At 40.0% G+C, this 17,507-nt stretch overlaps 1 protein-coding gene across 1 annotated transcript in view; it reads right to left on the bottom strand.

Moving 5' to 3' along the window:
- sh3bp5b (SH3-domain binding protein 5b (BTK-associated)) overlaps positions 1 to 6,842 on the bottom strand; it is a 38,265-nt gene extending 31,423 nt beyond the window's left edge. Inside the window, exons 1-2 of the mRNA XM_047360398.1 lie at positions 6,493 to 6,842; positions 4,873 to 4,935 (exon numbers count right to left, since the gene is read on the bottom strand). Coding sequence (XP_047216354.1) covers positions 4,873 to 4,935; positions 6,493 to 6,570 — 141 coding nt within the window. The 5' untranslated portion in view covers positions 6,571 to 6,842. The remainder of the gene's footprint in view (positions 1 to 4,872; positions 4,936 to 6,492) is intronic.
- Positions 6,843 to 17,507: the final 10,665 nt, after the last annotated feature.

The following is a 17,507-nucleotide window of genomic DNA, read 5'->3' as shown; positions in this document are numbered from 1 at the left end:
GTTGAGGTGGCTCGGGCATCTATACCGGATGCCTCCTGGACACCTTCCTTGGGAGGTGTTCCAAGCATGTCCCACAGGGAGGAGGCCCAGGGGATGACCCAGGACACGCTGGAGGGACTATGTCTCTTGGCTGGCCTGGTAGTCTCTACTGAGTCTACTGCCCCCACGACCCAGTCCCGGATAAAGCGGAAGACGATGAATACGAGTACGCGTACGACATTATACTGCTGTGGTCATAAATGTTTGGATCAACTCAGTAACAATACTCCCATAAGTTCGGTGTCAAGAAAATATATCCCGCACCATTAAACCTCCAAAAGGAGCCTGATCCATTGACAGACCTATGCTTTCAAGTTGTTAATTTCTAAATTCTGAGCCTACCATCTGAGTGTCTCAGCTAAAGATCAAGACTCGGGAGACCACACAATGTTGTTTTAATTCTCTATTTCTTATTGTTCACATTTAAAGAGCCTGCCTGAATGGTAGCTTTATTTTCCTGTTCTTAGTTGACCAAAGTGGCACTCGGACTGGTCTTTTGCTGGTGTAGCCCATCTCCTTCAAGGTTTAACATGTTTTACATTCAGAGATGGTATTCTGCATACCTTGGTTGTAACGAATGGTTATTTTAGCAATTGCTGTCTTTCTGTCCTCTCAAATCAGTCTGCCCTTTCTGTTCTGACCTCAAGGCATTTTGGTTCAGACAACAGGTGCTTAGTAGATATTTTCTCTGTCCCATACCATTGTCTGGAAACCCCAGAGATCGATGTTCAAGCAAATTCCAGTAGATCACCACTGTCTCAAATACTCAGACCAGCCAACCTGGTACCAATATCATGCTACATTCAATGTGACTTAAATCCCGTTTCTATTCTGATGCTTGTTGTGACCACATTTAAAAGCCAAAATGCAATGGAGCTATTCACATACAAAAAAATTATTTGCCAACTGTGTTAACAAGCAAGTGTATCTAATAAAGTGCCCAGTGAGTGTACATTAACAGACTATAAAAAAATAAAGAAAAATTTAAGTTTCAAAGAATGATCTGCTGTGTAAATTAAATGAAAGTTAAATGTTTTTAAATAAATTTGTCAGAACAAAAACTACCTAAAAGTCTACTTAAAGCTCTTAGGTGCACTATGGCGCATTGGTTTTGGACTCTACTTGACAGGATTTCCAGCAAAATAGTGACTAAGAGAGAGTAAAGTGCTGACCTAACAGTAAGAAAATAGGAATTGTGACAGTTTTTAACCTTGGTCATCCACAGAAAAGGGAATGCAATTTCAACAATATCTGGGTTAAAAGTGAAACTCTACAGCTTTTCATTAAAAGGTACAAGTCAGCACTTCAACCTCTGACTAACTGTTAACCCAAAAGGATGGAGTACAGAGTCAGAAAAACATTGCACTGTAAGGTGCATGAGAAACAACATATCTATTTAGAAAGAACTTTAAGGTGCTTTAAAATTATTGATCTAAAATAGGAATTGCAAGAGAAAACTACATAAACCAAAAAACAAGTTAATATAGCAACAAGCAAACAAACAAATAACATTCAATTAGGTATTAACAAACAGCATTGTCATTTTAACCTCTGTAACTCACTAACTGTACGATTTATCTAAGATCGATGCAGCTTGCAGAGAAGAGTACTTGTCTCTCCACTCAGGATTCAGATACTGGAACTGACGCATTTCAGCTTCCAAACATTCAAAGCCTGATATATAAAGCTCTGCTACTTTTGGTTGTTGAGTCGTATTGATACCCCAAACAATCAGCCAACACATCAGCAAACATAATTTTGTTTTGAGTTTAGGTATAACCAGGACATGCAAATGCTGACAGGTTTGTTGCCACTCCTGGAAAATATATGTAAATAAAGTTAAGAAATAATGATTTTAAAACAGAAATCATTGTTGGCACAATTACAGGTACCCCTGTCATTAGTACTTTGTACCAGCCCCATAGTACAAATAAGCCAGCACTTAGCTTTCTCCTACCATTCCTCTTGGCACGGACTCTCGTCCAGAGTCCGGGCTCCTTTGTTATTTCCTCTTACCTTAAGCTCACTTAGTGTATGAGCCACAACAAAAGGAAGAGTGAACTGAATCAGTAGCTGACTGAGCAGCAGACACCAGGGCAATGCAGATGTTCTGTTATTTGTAGAAAAGTTGTTATTATAAGAGATGAACATTTCTGTTCTGTTCTAACCGAAGTTACATCACACCTGTCCAGTCACACCTACCACTCAAAGTGCTATACACTAGAGCTACATTCACCCAGTCGCACTCATAAACACTCACACATTCATGCACTGATATGCAGATCAGTAGGAAACTTGAGCTGGAATTGAACCCACAACTTTTGGATTGCAAGACAACTACTCTTCCCACTAAGCCAGCTGCCTCAAACCTGCTAACAAACATCATGGGGTCTTCTGGAGTAGCAGTGGTATTTATGATTACAAATCTAACAGGAATGGACTGAGAATGATCATTGTCCTTAATTGAATTAATTAATTATAATATCGCATAATGAAACGATGCTAAACATATATACTGGATAATATAGCCTTTAAGAAGCTTTTTAGGAGCACAACAATTTTTTTCTGCATCAGCTCATGGCTCCTTTGATTCTACCTACTTCATCTTTCTACAGACAGAAGAGCAGGCATCAATTCTATGATTTTCTAAAAAACATTATTTACATTTGGGAAGAAACTATAACCTTAATTCACATCACTAAAAGCACAGTAGTCATTTATAGATTAGGGATCTGATGTTGTTTGCCTGTTACTGTTGAATTGCATAAGAAAACATCGTCATCAGTATGTCTGCAACTCCATTACTGTAAATCTTCTCCAGCTTCACAAGGTGCTGATACTGACATAAATACAACACTGCAGCAGAGGATGTGTCATAATGGACATACAAATCAATGTAAGTTTTTGTAAAGTTCCCGTGGGATCTTTTGTTTCTATCATGTTTGCTGTAATGTTATTCCCCAGGTTTGGCGACACCTCAGAATTTAAATACCCCAAAATAAAGTCGGGGACACATTTGTTCTAAATCCCCTGGATTTTTTACAGCCCTGTCAATGTAAATAACTGTGTCCAAATGAATTCTAAAATATCCCGGAGGCTAAATGTTCAAAAATGAGACTACAGACAAACTATACATTCAAATAGCTGGTGATCACAAAGATGAAAGAATGCCCAACCTGCATGTGAATGGTAATCATGCAGAGGGACAACAATGGGACCCTCTGCTAAACTTAAGTATCAGCACCTTACTATTGTGAGGTAAAAGAAACAGTTAAGTATGATTAGTTTCTCCTGAAAGATCCAGCAGATCATCAATTCACAGGATTTAACATGAAGCTTTCAGTTAAACATTTTTCACATTTTAAGCTAATACCCTAAACATTCTACGATTTTGGTTTCTGTTGTGATCAAACATCTTCGGCTAACTTTTATTCACATCATGATCTAAAGCTAAAGCACATCAGTCTCATTTATACGTAACAAGTGTCCATTGATTTAATTTATCTTTTGACATGGAGGATTTAGACATAAAAAAGTTGTAATAACTTTAGCAACTTGCCAGCATTGCAAACTTAAGATGCTAATATAGAATTCAGATATCATCACGTTGCGTTCAAAAACAAAAGAAGCTCATTCCTGTTTCTGTTCTCTGTCAGATTCACTAATGATTTTTCTTCCCATATTGTGTAGCATCACAATAACAAAATAGTTGCAATCCAACCAAGCGATCAAAGTAAAACTATACAAGTCATTCAAAACAGAACCCTGAAAATATACAAACTCAAAGTTCTCTTAGCTGCATGAGAAATGCCACATACTGCACAAATTTGAACTGTTATCTCTGTGCACAATGTTACTGACCTACAAAAAAGTTAAGTCACAAGCTTTTACCAGGATTTAATGGGATTCAAAGATCAGTGAAGCATTCTTGTTAAAGGCCCTTTGGTCCAATAAAGAGTTTGTGTCTGCAATATAGATTTTGGTCCAATCTCCACAAGACTCAAACTTTTTGTGCAATAGTCACAGACACACAAGTTAGAATTTGCCATTTTATTAATTACAAAATGACAAGAATACAGCTGACTGCTCAAATTACAATTTGCAGAAAAAGTGTATGAACCCATGCAAGATAACAATAAGATACCCCCTGACGTTATATAGTAAAAGGTCATGCTCTCAACACCTGAACCGTAACATCATCACACCACACCTCTGAGCTCGCCTGTGGTTGTACATGACCATGAAAAAAACAACCCAAATATGGTACCGTTTGACCACACAGTCTGCTCTAAGTGATGAAGGTTGTTTATGTCTATCTAATATATTCTTGGAATGATGTGTCCCACACTATGCTGAAGTTGTGACTGTTTCTACTTTATAAGTACATTCTGCTAACCCCGCTGGTTTATTTTGTTCCTTAGCCTACTATTCAATTAAGTGCAGTTTCTGAAAGCTTGTTTTTGATCCTTTAAAAAAAAAAAGGGGGGTTACAAAAACCCACAACAACATACCCTAGTTCACAACACAACACAAGTTTGTAAACCTGCTGACACAAAATAAAACTCTAACTTTACGGCTTGCCCTGACGACAGAGCAAAGGTCAAGCTGTTATTCAACATAAGAAAACTGCTCTGTGGACCAGCAGTTGGACTTTTAGGGACAACACATCTCTGAAGGGACCAGCTCAGAGAGATCCTGTAAACTGTCAAACCTGTGGCCTTGAGCTGCAGAAACAAAGCCTTAGCTGATGAGAAGTGAAGGTAAACACAGTCACATCCACTTTTAGCCAAAAACGTGCAGCATTTGTGGCTCTCTGCACGTCAATGAACTGACCTCAAGCTCCGTCTCACATCTGTTGATGTCGTCGGTGGATTGGTTTAGTTTCTCCAGCTCCCCCTAAAAGAGATAAGAGACCATAAGTAAACTGCAGAGTGGAAACGGATTTAAATACCTGGAAGCAAAGAAAAAAAGACAGACAGGACAACAACTAACAAAAAACAGGAAGAATTATGGTATTCTGATACAACTACAAAGCGCAAAGCGTAGGCAGAAAAATCTGGTCAACTCACTGCCATAGAATCATATAAATAACAAAGGTGGGTGTTGTATGAATATTCAGTATTAAAGCTCTGGTCCACCATGACAAAGCAGAACTGCCTACTAGAGATGCACCAATCAGACTTTCTGGCCAATTCCAGATTTTTACAAATTTTTTATTAACACATATAGATGCTGATATGACTACTGCAAACTGACATATTGTGCAGTTCTAGTGCACAAAAATAATGATAAGCAAAGCAATAGTTTATATGAAAAAATATAATAGGTAGTTGCTAAATATGGATTATGTTTAAAATAAAATTATTCATCTAACCAATCTTCTCGGTCTATAATATATGCATGGTAAGTGCTTGATTGGTGATGATGCTACTGGCTGTGCTTTCCCCTCAAAAATAGCTTTTTATTTGCTTTTGTAGGTTGCAGTTTTAAGAATGTAACAGAAACATTATCGTATCCAGAATATCATTCAATATCTCTTCATTCCTGTTAGCAACAAAGCCATGGTTGTTTGTTGAAGTCCAACATAATTTCAGAATTTTGCAATTTTCCAAACTTGGATTTGCAAAGTCCTCTGTCTTTTTAAAAACCATAAACACTAAAGTTTAGTATTAATTTATGACAAATAACCAGGCTTTAAATATGAAACCTCCAAAACTTACAGGATGCATGGATGATGGATAAACAGATGGATGAACTGACAGACTAACTGATGGATAAACATACAAGCTGTTCCTGGCTAGATAGATCTCCAGTGGTCACTGGGTGGAAAACATACAGGACAGGTCCCCAGTCAAACAAAGGGCAATGCAAAGACACACAAGACAAACATCCACTGACACCTAAGGAGAATTTAGAGAGACCAGCTAGCTAACATGCACATCTTTGGACTGTGAGAGGAAGCTGGAGAACCCAGAGAGAACACATGCATACAGAACATGCAAACTCCAGGCCTGGATTAGAACCCATGACCTTCTTTCAGCGCCTGCCTGCAGCCTAGTATTATTAGAAAAATACTACAGTATCATTGCTTTATTTCTGTAAGCTTGACTTTTCCATCAAGATTGTCTATTGAAATATAAGTATAGCTCATTCTGCTTCGGGGGAAGTTAATGTGTCTTTAATCATCTTGTTTATTCTTAAATTTACTTCTTAAGTTTTGCTCATGAACCAGCTGTAATATCTTTGAACAATAAATTACATCCTATAGGTAAACTGACCCTCAATTTAGAAATGAAAACCGAAAAACTGCACATATTTAACCCATTAAAACAAATAAATACGCTGATTTAGAGGTTGATTTAATCCTGGGTTTTGAAGGCAGCTACTGGGGACACAGATGCCAAACATTAACCCATGAAATTACATAAATAAAAGCAAGGAAAGGGAAGACACCTGTATTCTGGGGTCCACCTCCTCGTCCTCATAGTCAGCCTCGTCGTCTGACCTGTGCTCCATCTCTGTACGCTCCATGAGGTGAAGGAGAGATGCCACAGCCGAACAAAGACTCGTCAGAACCACCAGAGACGCTGCAGACTCATCTGCCTCAGCTGGCCGCCACCAGCTGCGATCACCGCTTCAGACGTGAACCATTAACCTAAAATAAACGATTTTCATGGAGGAACATCTTTGTTTCTATCCGTCTAACCGCACAGCAGCGTCTCACTCCTCTCCTCTCTGCTCTGCTCTGCTCTGCTCTCCCTCCGCTCTCAGATAATGAGATGAGTTGACCGGAGAGCTCTGCTTCGGACCGGGACCGCCCCCTTACAGCGAGGCAGTGGACTGTATGAGGGGTGATCAGTGCCTCTGCGCGCTGAAATAACTACAAACATATTATCACTATCCCTAAAATCCTCCCAAATCTTTTTCTCAAACCTAAGCTGATATTTTGAGAGCAACTCGTCTAGTTTCATTTTACAGCACAGTGTTGCCAATTCCTCAGTATGTAAAGTGGTTATTGGCTGACTGCTTGGCTTAAATAGAATTGAATAGAAATATTCTTTATTGTCCTTCATAGGGAAATACAGGTGTTTCAGCAGCAAAGTGACAGAAGGTAAAAAAATAAATTAATTTAAAAAAGAGACTTACAGCAAGGGCAAATTTACAGTAAGGAAAAGAGGATTCAAAGAAATGTAAACTAAATAGGATACTACATTATCACCTATTCTAGGTGATAATTTAAGATATGTTTGAAATGTGCCAGAATACTCCTGCATAAAAAATAAACAACCAACTGCTATTTACAACATTATGGAAAAAAGTGTGCACAATAATAGCAGGGATGAAAACAATGTACTGAGTTTGAGTTTGTTGGGAGCAGTGATGGTTGAAAAGTCTAACATTTACTGGGAGGAAGGACCTGCGACAACACTTATTTGTGCACCTAGGTTCTTCAACAGCTTCATGCATGGGATGGGAGACACATAACATTAATATTTTGCCATATGCATGTAATTGTAATGGATGCTGTAGGATAGAGGAATAAGGTAGCATGCAGGCAAAAATGTCGTAAAACCCACTCTGAACATATGAAGAAAATTAAGTTCAATCCTCCTTCTTTTTGGGTCCAGCAAAAGTGGCCCAAGGGCTGCCTTTAAGTCCTTCAGGAAAGGAAATGGGGGCTGGGATTGATAGCAGCACCTGCAGGTCATTTAGATGGGTAAAAACAATACAGGATGTAATATACTAAAAAAATCTCCAATAACTAAATTTGTCACTAGATGCTCTTTTGAAGAAAAGTCATGATTCAACAAAGTCACAAAGTAAACCACACTGTTTAAAGAAAGCTAATTGTTGTGTGTAAAGTAATACTGAGAAAAGCAAACCAAACTGCTGTTTCTTAGGGCCCCCAAGCTAGTGGAGGGACTATGTATTGATGACTCTACTTTTGAATTCTCTTTTTTTCTTAAAAAATATAATTTCTATTTATGAAAATACAAAGAAAATTTCGTTAGAAGACACGTTTCCCTGCAGCAACTTTTTTAAAGGAACCAAGGTTTTTTTTTTTTTCTCTTACCCCAACTGCAGGAACTGGAGTTAAATAAGAATAAAAGAGAAACCAGAAATGGCCCTGATAACAAGTTCTCATTGTATATTGCTTACCCTGACACAAAGGTGAAAAGTTGTAGTGGGAGGGTGCCGACTGTTATTTGCTAATTTAATATTCCCAACCTTTTGTTTCAGTCATACACCAGTTTAAACTTTCGACAGTTTGTTTTTTCCCTTTAACTTCAAATGTAACAACAAGAGCAGATGGAGTAAATCTCACAAAAGAACACATTTACATCATCTTGGTTTGGAAAATGGAAATTCTTTCATGTGAACTTCCTGGTTACTGAATAAGTGTCATGTGTACATGTGAGGAGACTGATGTGACACCATTTCCTGCAATTATTAAGAAAATATAATACATTCCTTTTTATGTGTTACTTCTAAGTTGACAAAATTTTCATGCTGATTCAAACACAATAACCATGTTCAGAGCTCTGGACTGGAAAAAAGCACATATAATTTAATTACAGTCAAACATTTAACTTAAAACTATTCCGCAGTCATGGGTTGTTCTTCTGTGGCATAGTAGCCGTAACTTCCACTTGACTGATTTAGTGAAGTACTACGTGGACCACATTTTGGCTTCTTGGTTGCAAAGGACTGGTTAGTTTGTGTGTATTTAAGGTTTTTTTTGTTTTTTTTTGTTTAAAGAAACTGTTTATTCAATTGTTATTTTCTCTCTGAATTAGATGCAGCTCTTGGATTAATTTTACAAGAATCTCATTTTTAAGCCCACATATGCTGCATATTCTTTGTTTTTTCATACCTAAATTATTTTAAATTTAAATGAATGTGAATTTTATCTTTGTATTTGGTTTTATCAAAACTCAACTGTCTAGGGATTCATGGTGAAAACATTTGAAATGATCTTTATGTAATTATGCTTATACATTTGCTTCACTGCATTTCATACTTATATAACAGACTTGATATACTGAGGGGCAGGACAAGCAAAATAAACACAGAATCCTAATAACTCCAACTATAAAGGATAATGGAGTAGATTCCTGAAGAAGTGGGCCCCCTTGTTTGCATTGGTTGGTAACTCTTTTATATTTAACTTTCATTCCCTGCGCACATCAGAGGAGATAGTACTGAGTGCTCAGAGACTGAAAGACAGGAGCCTGAGGTGACTTTTTACAGGTTGCATAACCAACATCATGTGCCTTCACACCTCAAGGGCAGATACTAATAGGGGTGCTCAAACAATCCAGATGCTTAGAAGCATGTCCCTGAAAAAGGCCTCAGCCATTAGGACTATCCACTACCTTATCTATGGGAGCATGTGCAATCACAAATTTCTAATAAGAGGGGCATGATGGTTAGCTTATAAAGTTATGTGTTGGTTTATAGTTTTAAGTCTGATTAGGTGGTAGTGCTCCTCACTTCAGTATACTACATACTTATGTTTTCTTTTACCCATCATGAACAGTATTTTATGACAATGTGCATGTTTTTTCTCAATTTACTAAATTCTATTAAAGGCCCAAAGTGCATGTTTGTAATGCAGGGATAAATTAACTCTTATCTTTATCTAAATTGGTAATTATTAATATAGATTCTGCTATGATGGTTGGATGGATAGGTGGGTGGGTGGGTGGATGGATGGACGGATAATAGTTTGAAAACAATAACACATTACCTGGGTTACTCAAGTACCATTTGAGTTCAAATGAATGATGAATATTTATTCCTTATGCTGCTGTCCTACTGTTTCTCATCTTGCCATGTATGTTGTCTTATTGAAGGCATGTGTAAAACTGATGACATGAACAGGATTTTGTGGCATGCTTTTCATGTCTATGACATATTTGTGTTGCTTCCGATGTGCTCATGTCCTGAATAGTGCATGTAGACTGGAATCAAGGGACTGGAATTGATTACTTTTGCTGTGTCATAACGGCGTAAATTAGTTTTGCTGTGATGTCACTGTCTCTTGTTTTTTTTTATATTTAATGATCAACTGACATTCTGGGAATTAATATTTTAATGCTACTCAGAAGTGGTCAGACACAAATTTGTCAAATTGATTTGAAAGTAGGTCATGTTCAGTTTCAAGTACCCAGCTCCACCGGTAAGAGTACAGACAGCATAGCAGAGAATGAGATTTAATAATTTTATTATTTGACTCACTGGGCTTTCTACTGATTAGGAATGGTCTTTGTTGTAGTTTACTGATGACAGTAGAGTTTCAGATATCCACCTCAGTTGTTAAAGACGAGCTTAGATTTTCCTAAGAAAACTGAATTTAAAATGTAAGATTTTGAGCGCAGACAGTGACTCGCAACTCCCTGTCATACAAAATGCTGGCTGAGACAGAACAAGATAACCCCTGAAGCCTGAAGAATATCAGCATGTTTGTTGCTCTATGGGATTTTGGTGATTTGTTTGAATAACAGGATATGTTGAAGGGTTTTAGACAGGACAAAACAGTCTGCAGTGTGCTGTCATTGATCATAGTGCTTCACCAAACTGAGAATGTACTGACCTCTGAGCAGAAAGGTCAGCAACATAAAATTCAATAGGCACACAACAGTCACAATCACACGTAAGCTAACTTGAAAATAGAAATATTTGAAAAGGAAGAAAAAGGTGTGAATTTTACTCAAGAAGATAATCCTAAAATTATATTATATATATATATATATACACACACACACACACACACACACACACACACACACACACACACACACACAATGACAATGAAATTGAAAACACCTGGTTTTAGACCACAATAATTTATTAGCATGGTGTAGGGCCTCCTTTTGCAGCCAATACAGCATCAATTCATCTTGGGAATGACATATACAAGTCCTGCACAGAGGTCAGAGGGATTTTAAGCCATTCTTCTTGCAGGATAGTGGCCAGGTCACTACGTGATACTGGTGGAGGAAAACGTTTCCTGACTCGCTCCTCCAAAACACCCCAAAGTGGCTCAATAATATTTAGATCTGGTGACTGTGCAGGCCATGGGAGATGTTCAACTTCACTTTCATGTTCATCAAACCAATCTTTCACCAGTCTTGCTGTGTGTATTGGTGCATTGTCATTCTGATACACGGCACCGCCTTCAGGATACAATGTTTGAACCTTTGGATGCATATGGTCCTGAAGAATGGTTCGGTAGTCCTTGGCAGTGACGCGCCCATCTAGCACAAGTATTGGGCCAAGGGAATGCCATGATATGGCAGCCCAAACCATCACTGATCCACCACCATGCTTCACTCTGGGCATGCAACAGTCTGGGTGGTACGCTTCTTTGGGGCTTCTCCACACCGTAACTCTCCCGGATGTGGGGAAAACAGTAAAGGTGGACTCATCAGAGAACAATACATGTTTCACATTGTCCACAGCCCAAGATTTGCGCTCCTTGCACCATTGAAACCGACGTTTGGCATTGGCATGAGTGACCAAAGGTTTGGCTATAGCAGCCCGGCCGTGTATATTGACCCTGTGGAGCTCCCGACGGACAGTTCTGGTGGAAACAGGAGAGTTGAGGTGCACATTTAATTCTGCCGTGATTTGGGCAGCCGTGGTTTTATGTTTTTTGGATACAATCCGGGTTAGCACCAGAACATCCCTTTCAGACAGCTTCCTCTTGCATCCACAGTTAATCCTGTTGGATGTGGTTCGTCCTTCTTGGTGGTATGCTGACATTACCCTGGATACCGTGGCTCTTGATACATCACAAAGACTTGCTGTCTTGGTCACAGATGCGCCAGCAAGACGTGCACCAACAATTTGTCCTCTTTTGAACTCTGGTATGTCACCCATAATGTTGTGTGCATTTCAATATTTTGAGCAAAACTGTGCTCTTACCCTGCTAATTGAACCTTCACACTCTGCTCTTACTGGTGCAATGTGCAATCAATGAAGACTGGCTACCAGGCTGGTCCAATTTAGCCATGAAACCTCCCACACTAAAATGACAGGTGTTTCAGTTTCATTGTCCAACCCCTGTATGTGTGTGTATATATATATCTATATATATAGATATATATATTCCACATCTCATGTTGGTATACAAGGACAAGGCAGATTCAGCATGTTTGTGTTGATAAAAAGCATACATCAAAACTCTGGTGAAATGTAGCTTGCTTGGTTTATTTCTGCAATTTGTAATATTTGCAATCTCAGAAGTGGAACTTTCATATGTCTTTAGAGAGAATAGCCCTGAAGGAGAGTGTCAGCTAAATGGTTAAACTGAGAAAAGGACTGTTTTGTGAGTTGTACATACCAGTCAGACAGTGGTGGCTTTCACAGCTTACGAAAAGCAGATTGTATTCTGTTTAACTCAATTAATTCTCACTCCCGTGAGACAGTTGTTAAAGTGGCTCTGATAAGCACACAACTAAATGCTTCGATTGTTTGGAAAGAAAAGAAAATCAATGTGAGAGTAAAGACGAAAAAAAGAAAACAGTAACTATTCACTGGAATCACTTTTTCTCTAGTGATTCCAGTCTAGAGTAAGATAACCAGGGCATAGTTTTACTAAAAACTAAAACATTAAAACATAAAAGCACTAATTATATTAATAAATCCTGTCATTGTTACCAAGAAAGAGAGTTTTCTGTTTTTCATAAGTTAAAGTTCCATGATGTTGATTTGGTATAAATTGATTTAATTTACCTTTTTTCCTTTTCAGAAATAAATTGCAACTCTGATGTTTTGTTGATCTGGTTCTGAGAGGTGCCATTTGCTCCTGATCTGCTGCAGAATTAGCAGAGCCAGTTCTTTAAGAATCGTGAAAAGAACAAGAGTACGAATGTGTGGATGTAGCAGCTAAATCATTTTCTGTTTTTGTTTTTGCCTTTTCTGTTGTCTGCTAAACGTACTACTTTTCTACTTAGGTAGATGTTGCTTATAAGTCTCTTGTTACTATTGTGGATTAGTTCTTATTCACTGGATATTAATATTAACATAAAACATGTTGAATGTTGCAATGAACAACATGCACAGTTAATGCTGTTACTAAATGTTACTGAGATATATTATTCTGAATCTTGTGCTGTATCATTAACCTTGCTGCACGGCTTAGAATCTGACCACCTCGTCCCCACCTTTTATAGCTACCCTGTCAGCTTCGTTTTACTGCAATTGCAGCCTCAAGCTTTTTAGGGAAAGTCTCTGCTTTGCACATCTGAAAACTCTTGTGTCTTTTTTGCAGAATAGCTCAAGGTTGAATAGAGCCTCAGTGCCTCTAAAATATGCATTAGGCCACAGCTGTTAAACACGAAGGCCAATGTCCTGCACCTTTTAGCCACTGTGGAAGGTCCAAAAAGCCGTTCGCAACCCCAGTCATTGAAATATGAAGAAGAAATAAGCAATACCACCCTCTAGTGGTAATCAGTAATTAACACAGCACGTTAAAACTGTTAACCCCTACTAATTTTCATTTAAGATTTTGAGTTTAGCACATATTTGGAAGGTCTTTATAAAAGGGAGTCTGACAGGAATGCATACATACATACACATCACAGTGGTAATTTGTTTTCAACACTGGAGTCAGGTAAGGCAAAGCAAATTTATTTGCATAGCCCCAGACAAAAGGTAATTAAAAGACCTTCACAGAAAGACAAATAACAGGGGATGAATGACTGTAAGTAACCATTTTCATGTGGTGACACTAAATTATAAAGTTATATTTTAGTTACAATTCTAGAATTGTGCCGCTCAAGGTGGCAGCAGGTTGGAGTAGCTACAGTATGTTACTGTTCATTCTGATTTATCCTTTTTTGGGAACTCAAATTCCTCTTGTGGTGGATACAGTTGATTTTTTTTGGATGATTGTCCTTTTCGGTGTCAGATGATGTGCAGCTGGGAGGATTTTTCCTAATACTTTTCTACTTTTGGACATTTGTTATGATGCATTGCCATGGCAATGGGGTCGTTTCTTACAACCGGGAGCAGCCGATTCATATCTCAATAGCTCAAATAATACTTCAACTACAACCCCAAATCCCTGATGAGTTGAAAAGGAGACACTGTGGATGCAGAGTAGGAGCAAAGAGAAGAGAGAGAAGGAGGAAGTTCAAACCATCTCTTCCGTCGATTATGATGGGCAATGTGAGATCGTTAGGAAACAAGTTGGATGAACTCCAAGCCCTACAAAGGACCCAGCCAGAGTACCGGGCATGCAGTATTATGTGTTTTACTGAGACATGGCTGCAGGATCATATCCCAGACTCCAGCGTCTCTCTACCTGGCTTTCTAACCATACAAGCAGACAGAGATTTAAAGAGGAGCGGCAAATATAAAGGAGGTGGACTGGCAGTACTTGTGAACAACAGATGGTGTAATCCAGGACATGTTACTGTGAAGTGTCATCTCAGCAGTCCAGATATTGAACTGTTAGCAGTAAGTCTTTGTCCATATTATTTACCCAGAGAGTTCACCAGTGTTGTTTTGGCAACAGTATACGTTCCACCTTCCTCTGTTGCCAACTCTGCATGTGATACCATCAGCTCAGTTGTTGCTAAGCTACAGACACAACATCCCAATGTGTTTGTGGTAATATCTGGTGATTTTAACCATGCTTCACTCTCTGCTACACTTCCAACATTTCAACAGTTTGTCAACTGCTCTACCAGAAAAAACAAAACGTTGGATTTGTTTTCAGTAAATGTCAAGGACTCATACATCTCTACAGAGACCTTCTTCTGACAAATCAGATCATCTTGTTCATCTCTGCTCGAAATATAAGCCCCTTGTTCAGAGACATCCTGTAATAAAGAGGACTGTGAGAAAATGATCACAGGAAGCTGAAGAAGCCCTGTGAGGTTGCTTTGAGGCTACAGACTGGGACGCACTGTGCCAGCCACATGGAGAGGACATCAATGCCATGACTGAGTGTGTAACAGACTATATAAACTGACATCCCCACCAGAACCGTGAGATGCTTCGCCAATAACAAACCCTGGATTACCAGTGACCTGAAGGACCTGCTTAACAAGAAAAAAAGAGCCTTCAGAGAGGGAGACAGAATTATTGAGGAGTATACAGAAGCAACTTAAAGTCAAGATAAGAGACAACAAGGAGGTGTACAAGAAGAACCTGGAGAGCAAGCTCCAGCAAAACAATATCAGAGATGTGTGGTCAGGGATGAAGAAGATCACAGGCTTCAAGCAGAAAGAAGACATCCCACCTTCCTTTGACCCACAGCTTTTCTGTCACACCTCAAATGTTTTATCTTCCACCTCAGCCATAGACCCTTCTGCTTCTACATGTTTGCCTTCAACCATATCAGAAGATGCTGATGCTTCCTTTGCTTCTCCCTGTGTGTCTCAAGAAGTCAAGTGAAGATGCAACTGGAGAGACTGAATCGGAATAAGACTGCAGGTCCAGATGGTGTCAGCCCTAGAGTCCTGAAGGCCTGTGCAGAGCAGCTCTGTGGGATTCTGCAGCACCTCTTCAACATTAGCCTGGCCCAGAAGAAGGTTCCGGTGTTGTGTTGTTCCAGTACCAAAGAAAACTCACCCATCAGTCCTCAATGACTATAGACCTGTTGCCCTGACATCCCACATCATGAAGGTCCTACAGAGACTCCTGTTGACCCACCTGAGTAAGCAAACAATGAACTATCAGGACCCCCTTCAGTTTGCTTATTGCTGTGAAGTTGGAGTTGAAGATGCCATCATACACCTGCTTCAACAAACCCACTGTCATCTGGACAAAGCAGCAGCACTGTGAGGATCATGTTCTTTGATTTCTCCAGTGCATTTAACACAATCCAACCTGATTTGCTTTGTCAGAAACTCCAGAAGGAGGCCTCAACAATCTCTTGGATCAAAGACTACCTGAGAGCACAGTTTGAGAGACTGAAGGGTTATGAGTCTAACTAGGTAGTCAGCAGCACAGGAGCACCAAAGGGGACTGTACTCTCACCATTCCTTTTCACTCTGTACACCTCAGACCTCCTAGACAAGACAGACTCCTGTCATCTGCAGAAATACTCGGATGATTCTGCAGTTGTGGGGTGGATCAGAGATGGACAAGAAGCTGAGTACAGGAAGGTGGTGGACCGCTTTGTGGCATGGTGTGGAAACAATCATCTCATCCTGAACAGGACTTAAACAAAGGAGATGATGTAGATTTATTTATTTATTTTTTTTCTTTTTCACCGTGTCCTGTTCGGCAGAGTATCGCTCAGAATTGTTGTCTGAGTGCCAAGAAATTGCCCAACAGATTTACTTTCACAAGCAGAGCATCACAGCTAATGCTTTAAAGCTCTGCTTGATATTTATAAAAGAAACTTTATTATAAACGTCTTTGGGAATATTTCAATTGTTATGGACATGGAGACTGAAATGAAAAGGAAAAAAGATGCTCAAAAAAGAGAGAGATGGGGAAAAAGGGGAGAAAAGGAGGAAAGAATGGAGGAGAGAAAGAAGGATAAAGAGAATACAAGATTACACCCTGCTTGCTTATACACCTGCAGCTGTTTTTTTTAAACAAAATAGTACACGGTAATTCTGAATATAAAATGTACTTAGTGAGAGGTGCAGCCCAAAATAGAACATCTGTGTATCTGTCAACACCTGAAGCTCAACACCTGTGAGTATGTTTATGGACGCGCTCCTATATACAAGGTTTCTCCACAAAAATATGCAATAGCGAGTGTGAGGACCCACAAGCCTGCCCCATGGTCCCTGGACGAACACTGAGGAGGTCCGAGCCACAGACATCTAAAGGCCCCCCAAATCACAGGAACCCCAGGAGAACCACCGCCGGGACTACCGCAACCCCCCCAGAGAAGAGCAGTGGAGAGTCCCAGGGGAACCACCCAGCAGCGACAGTGCAGAAGCCCCAGGGAGCTGCAGCGACGAGTCCACAGGCCCCACCGGCAGCCATCCACGCCTGAGCAGATCCAGCCATGGACCCAGAGGCCCAAGACCCCGGGACACACCACCCCCCAAGCAGAGGCCCGACAGAGCCCAGGGGGCCAGGCCCCGGCAAGCAGCCACTGGGAGTGAGCCAGCCCACACCAAAGCACCCGTCCGCGGACACCGAGAACCACAAGTACACCAGCGGGCAGAGACTCCAACCACCGGCAAGCGGTGTGGCGGGGAGGAAGCTGATCCAGGAGAGGGAGCAGTTCAAGACCCGACATGTCGCAAAAAAAACAAAAAAAAAACAGGCACACACAGTCACAATCACCCACTCCCACCCTCATGCATACACATAAAATCACTCACACCCAACGTAAGGATAAACAACAATGGACGTCATACACTCACTCACACTCCCCATGCATACTCTATACTCCCAGGTCCAGTCGCCGGTACCCCCTCAGGGCAACCAGCCCCCAGACCCAGGAAGTGGTCCCCTTCCCTCCTGGGGCAGAGGCAGGCAGACAG

Source organism: Girardinichthys multiradiatus, chromosome 3 (assembly GCF_021462225.1).
Source record: "Girardinichthys multiradiatus isolate DD_20200921_A chromosome 3, DD_fGirMul_XY1, whole genome shotgun sequence".
NCBI classification, from domain to species: Eukaryota; Metazoa; Chordata; class Actinopteri; order Cyprinodontiformes; family Goodeidae; genus Girardinichthys; species Girardinichthys multiradiatus.
The sequence above is the reverse complement of the archived record's forward strand: the minus strand, read 5'-3'. Positions and strand labels throughout refer to the sequence as shown.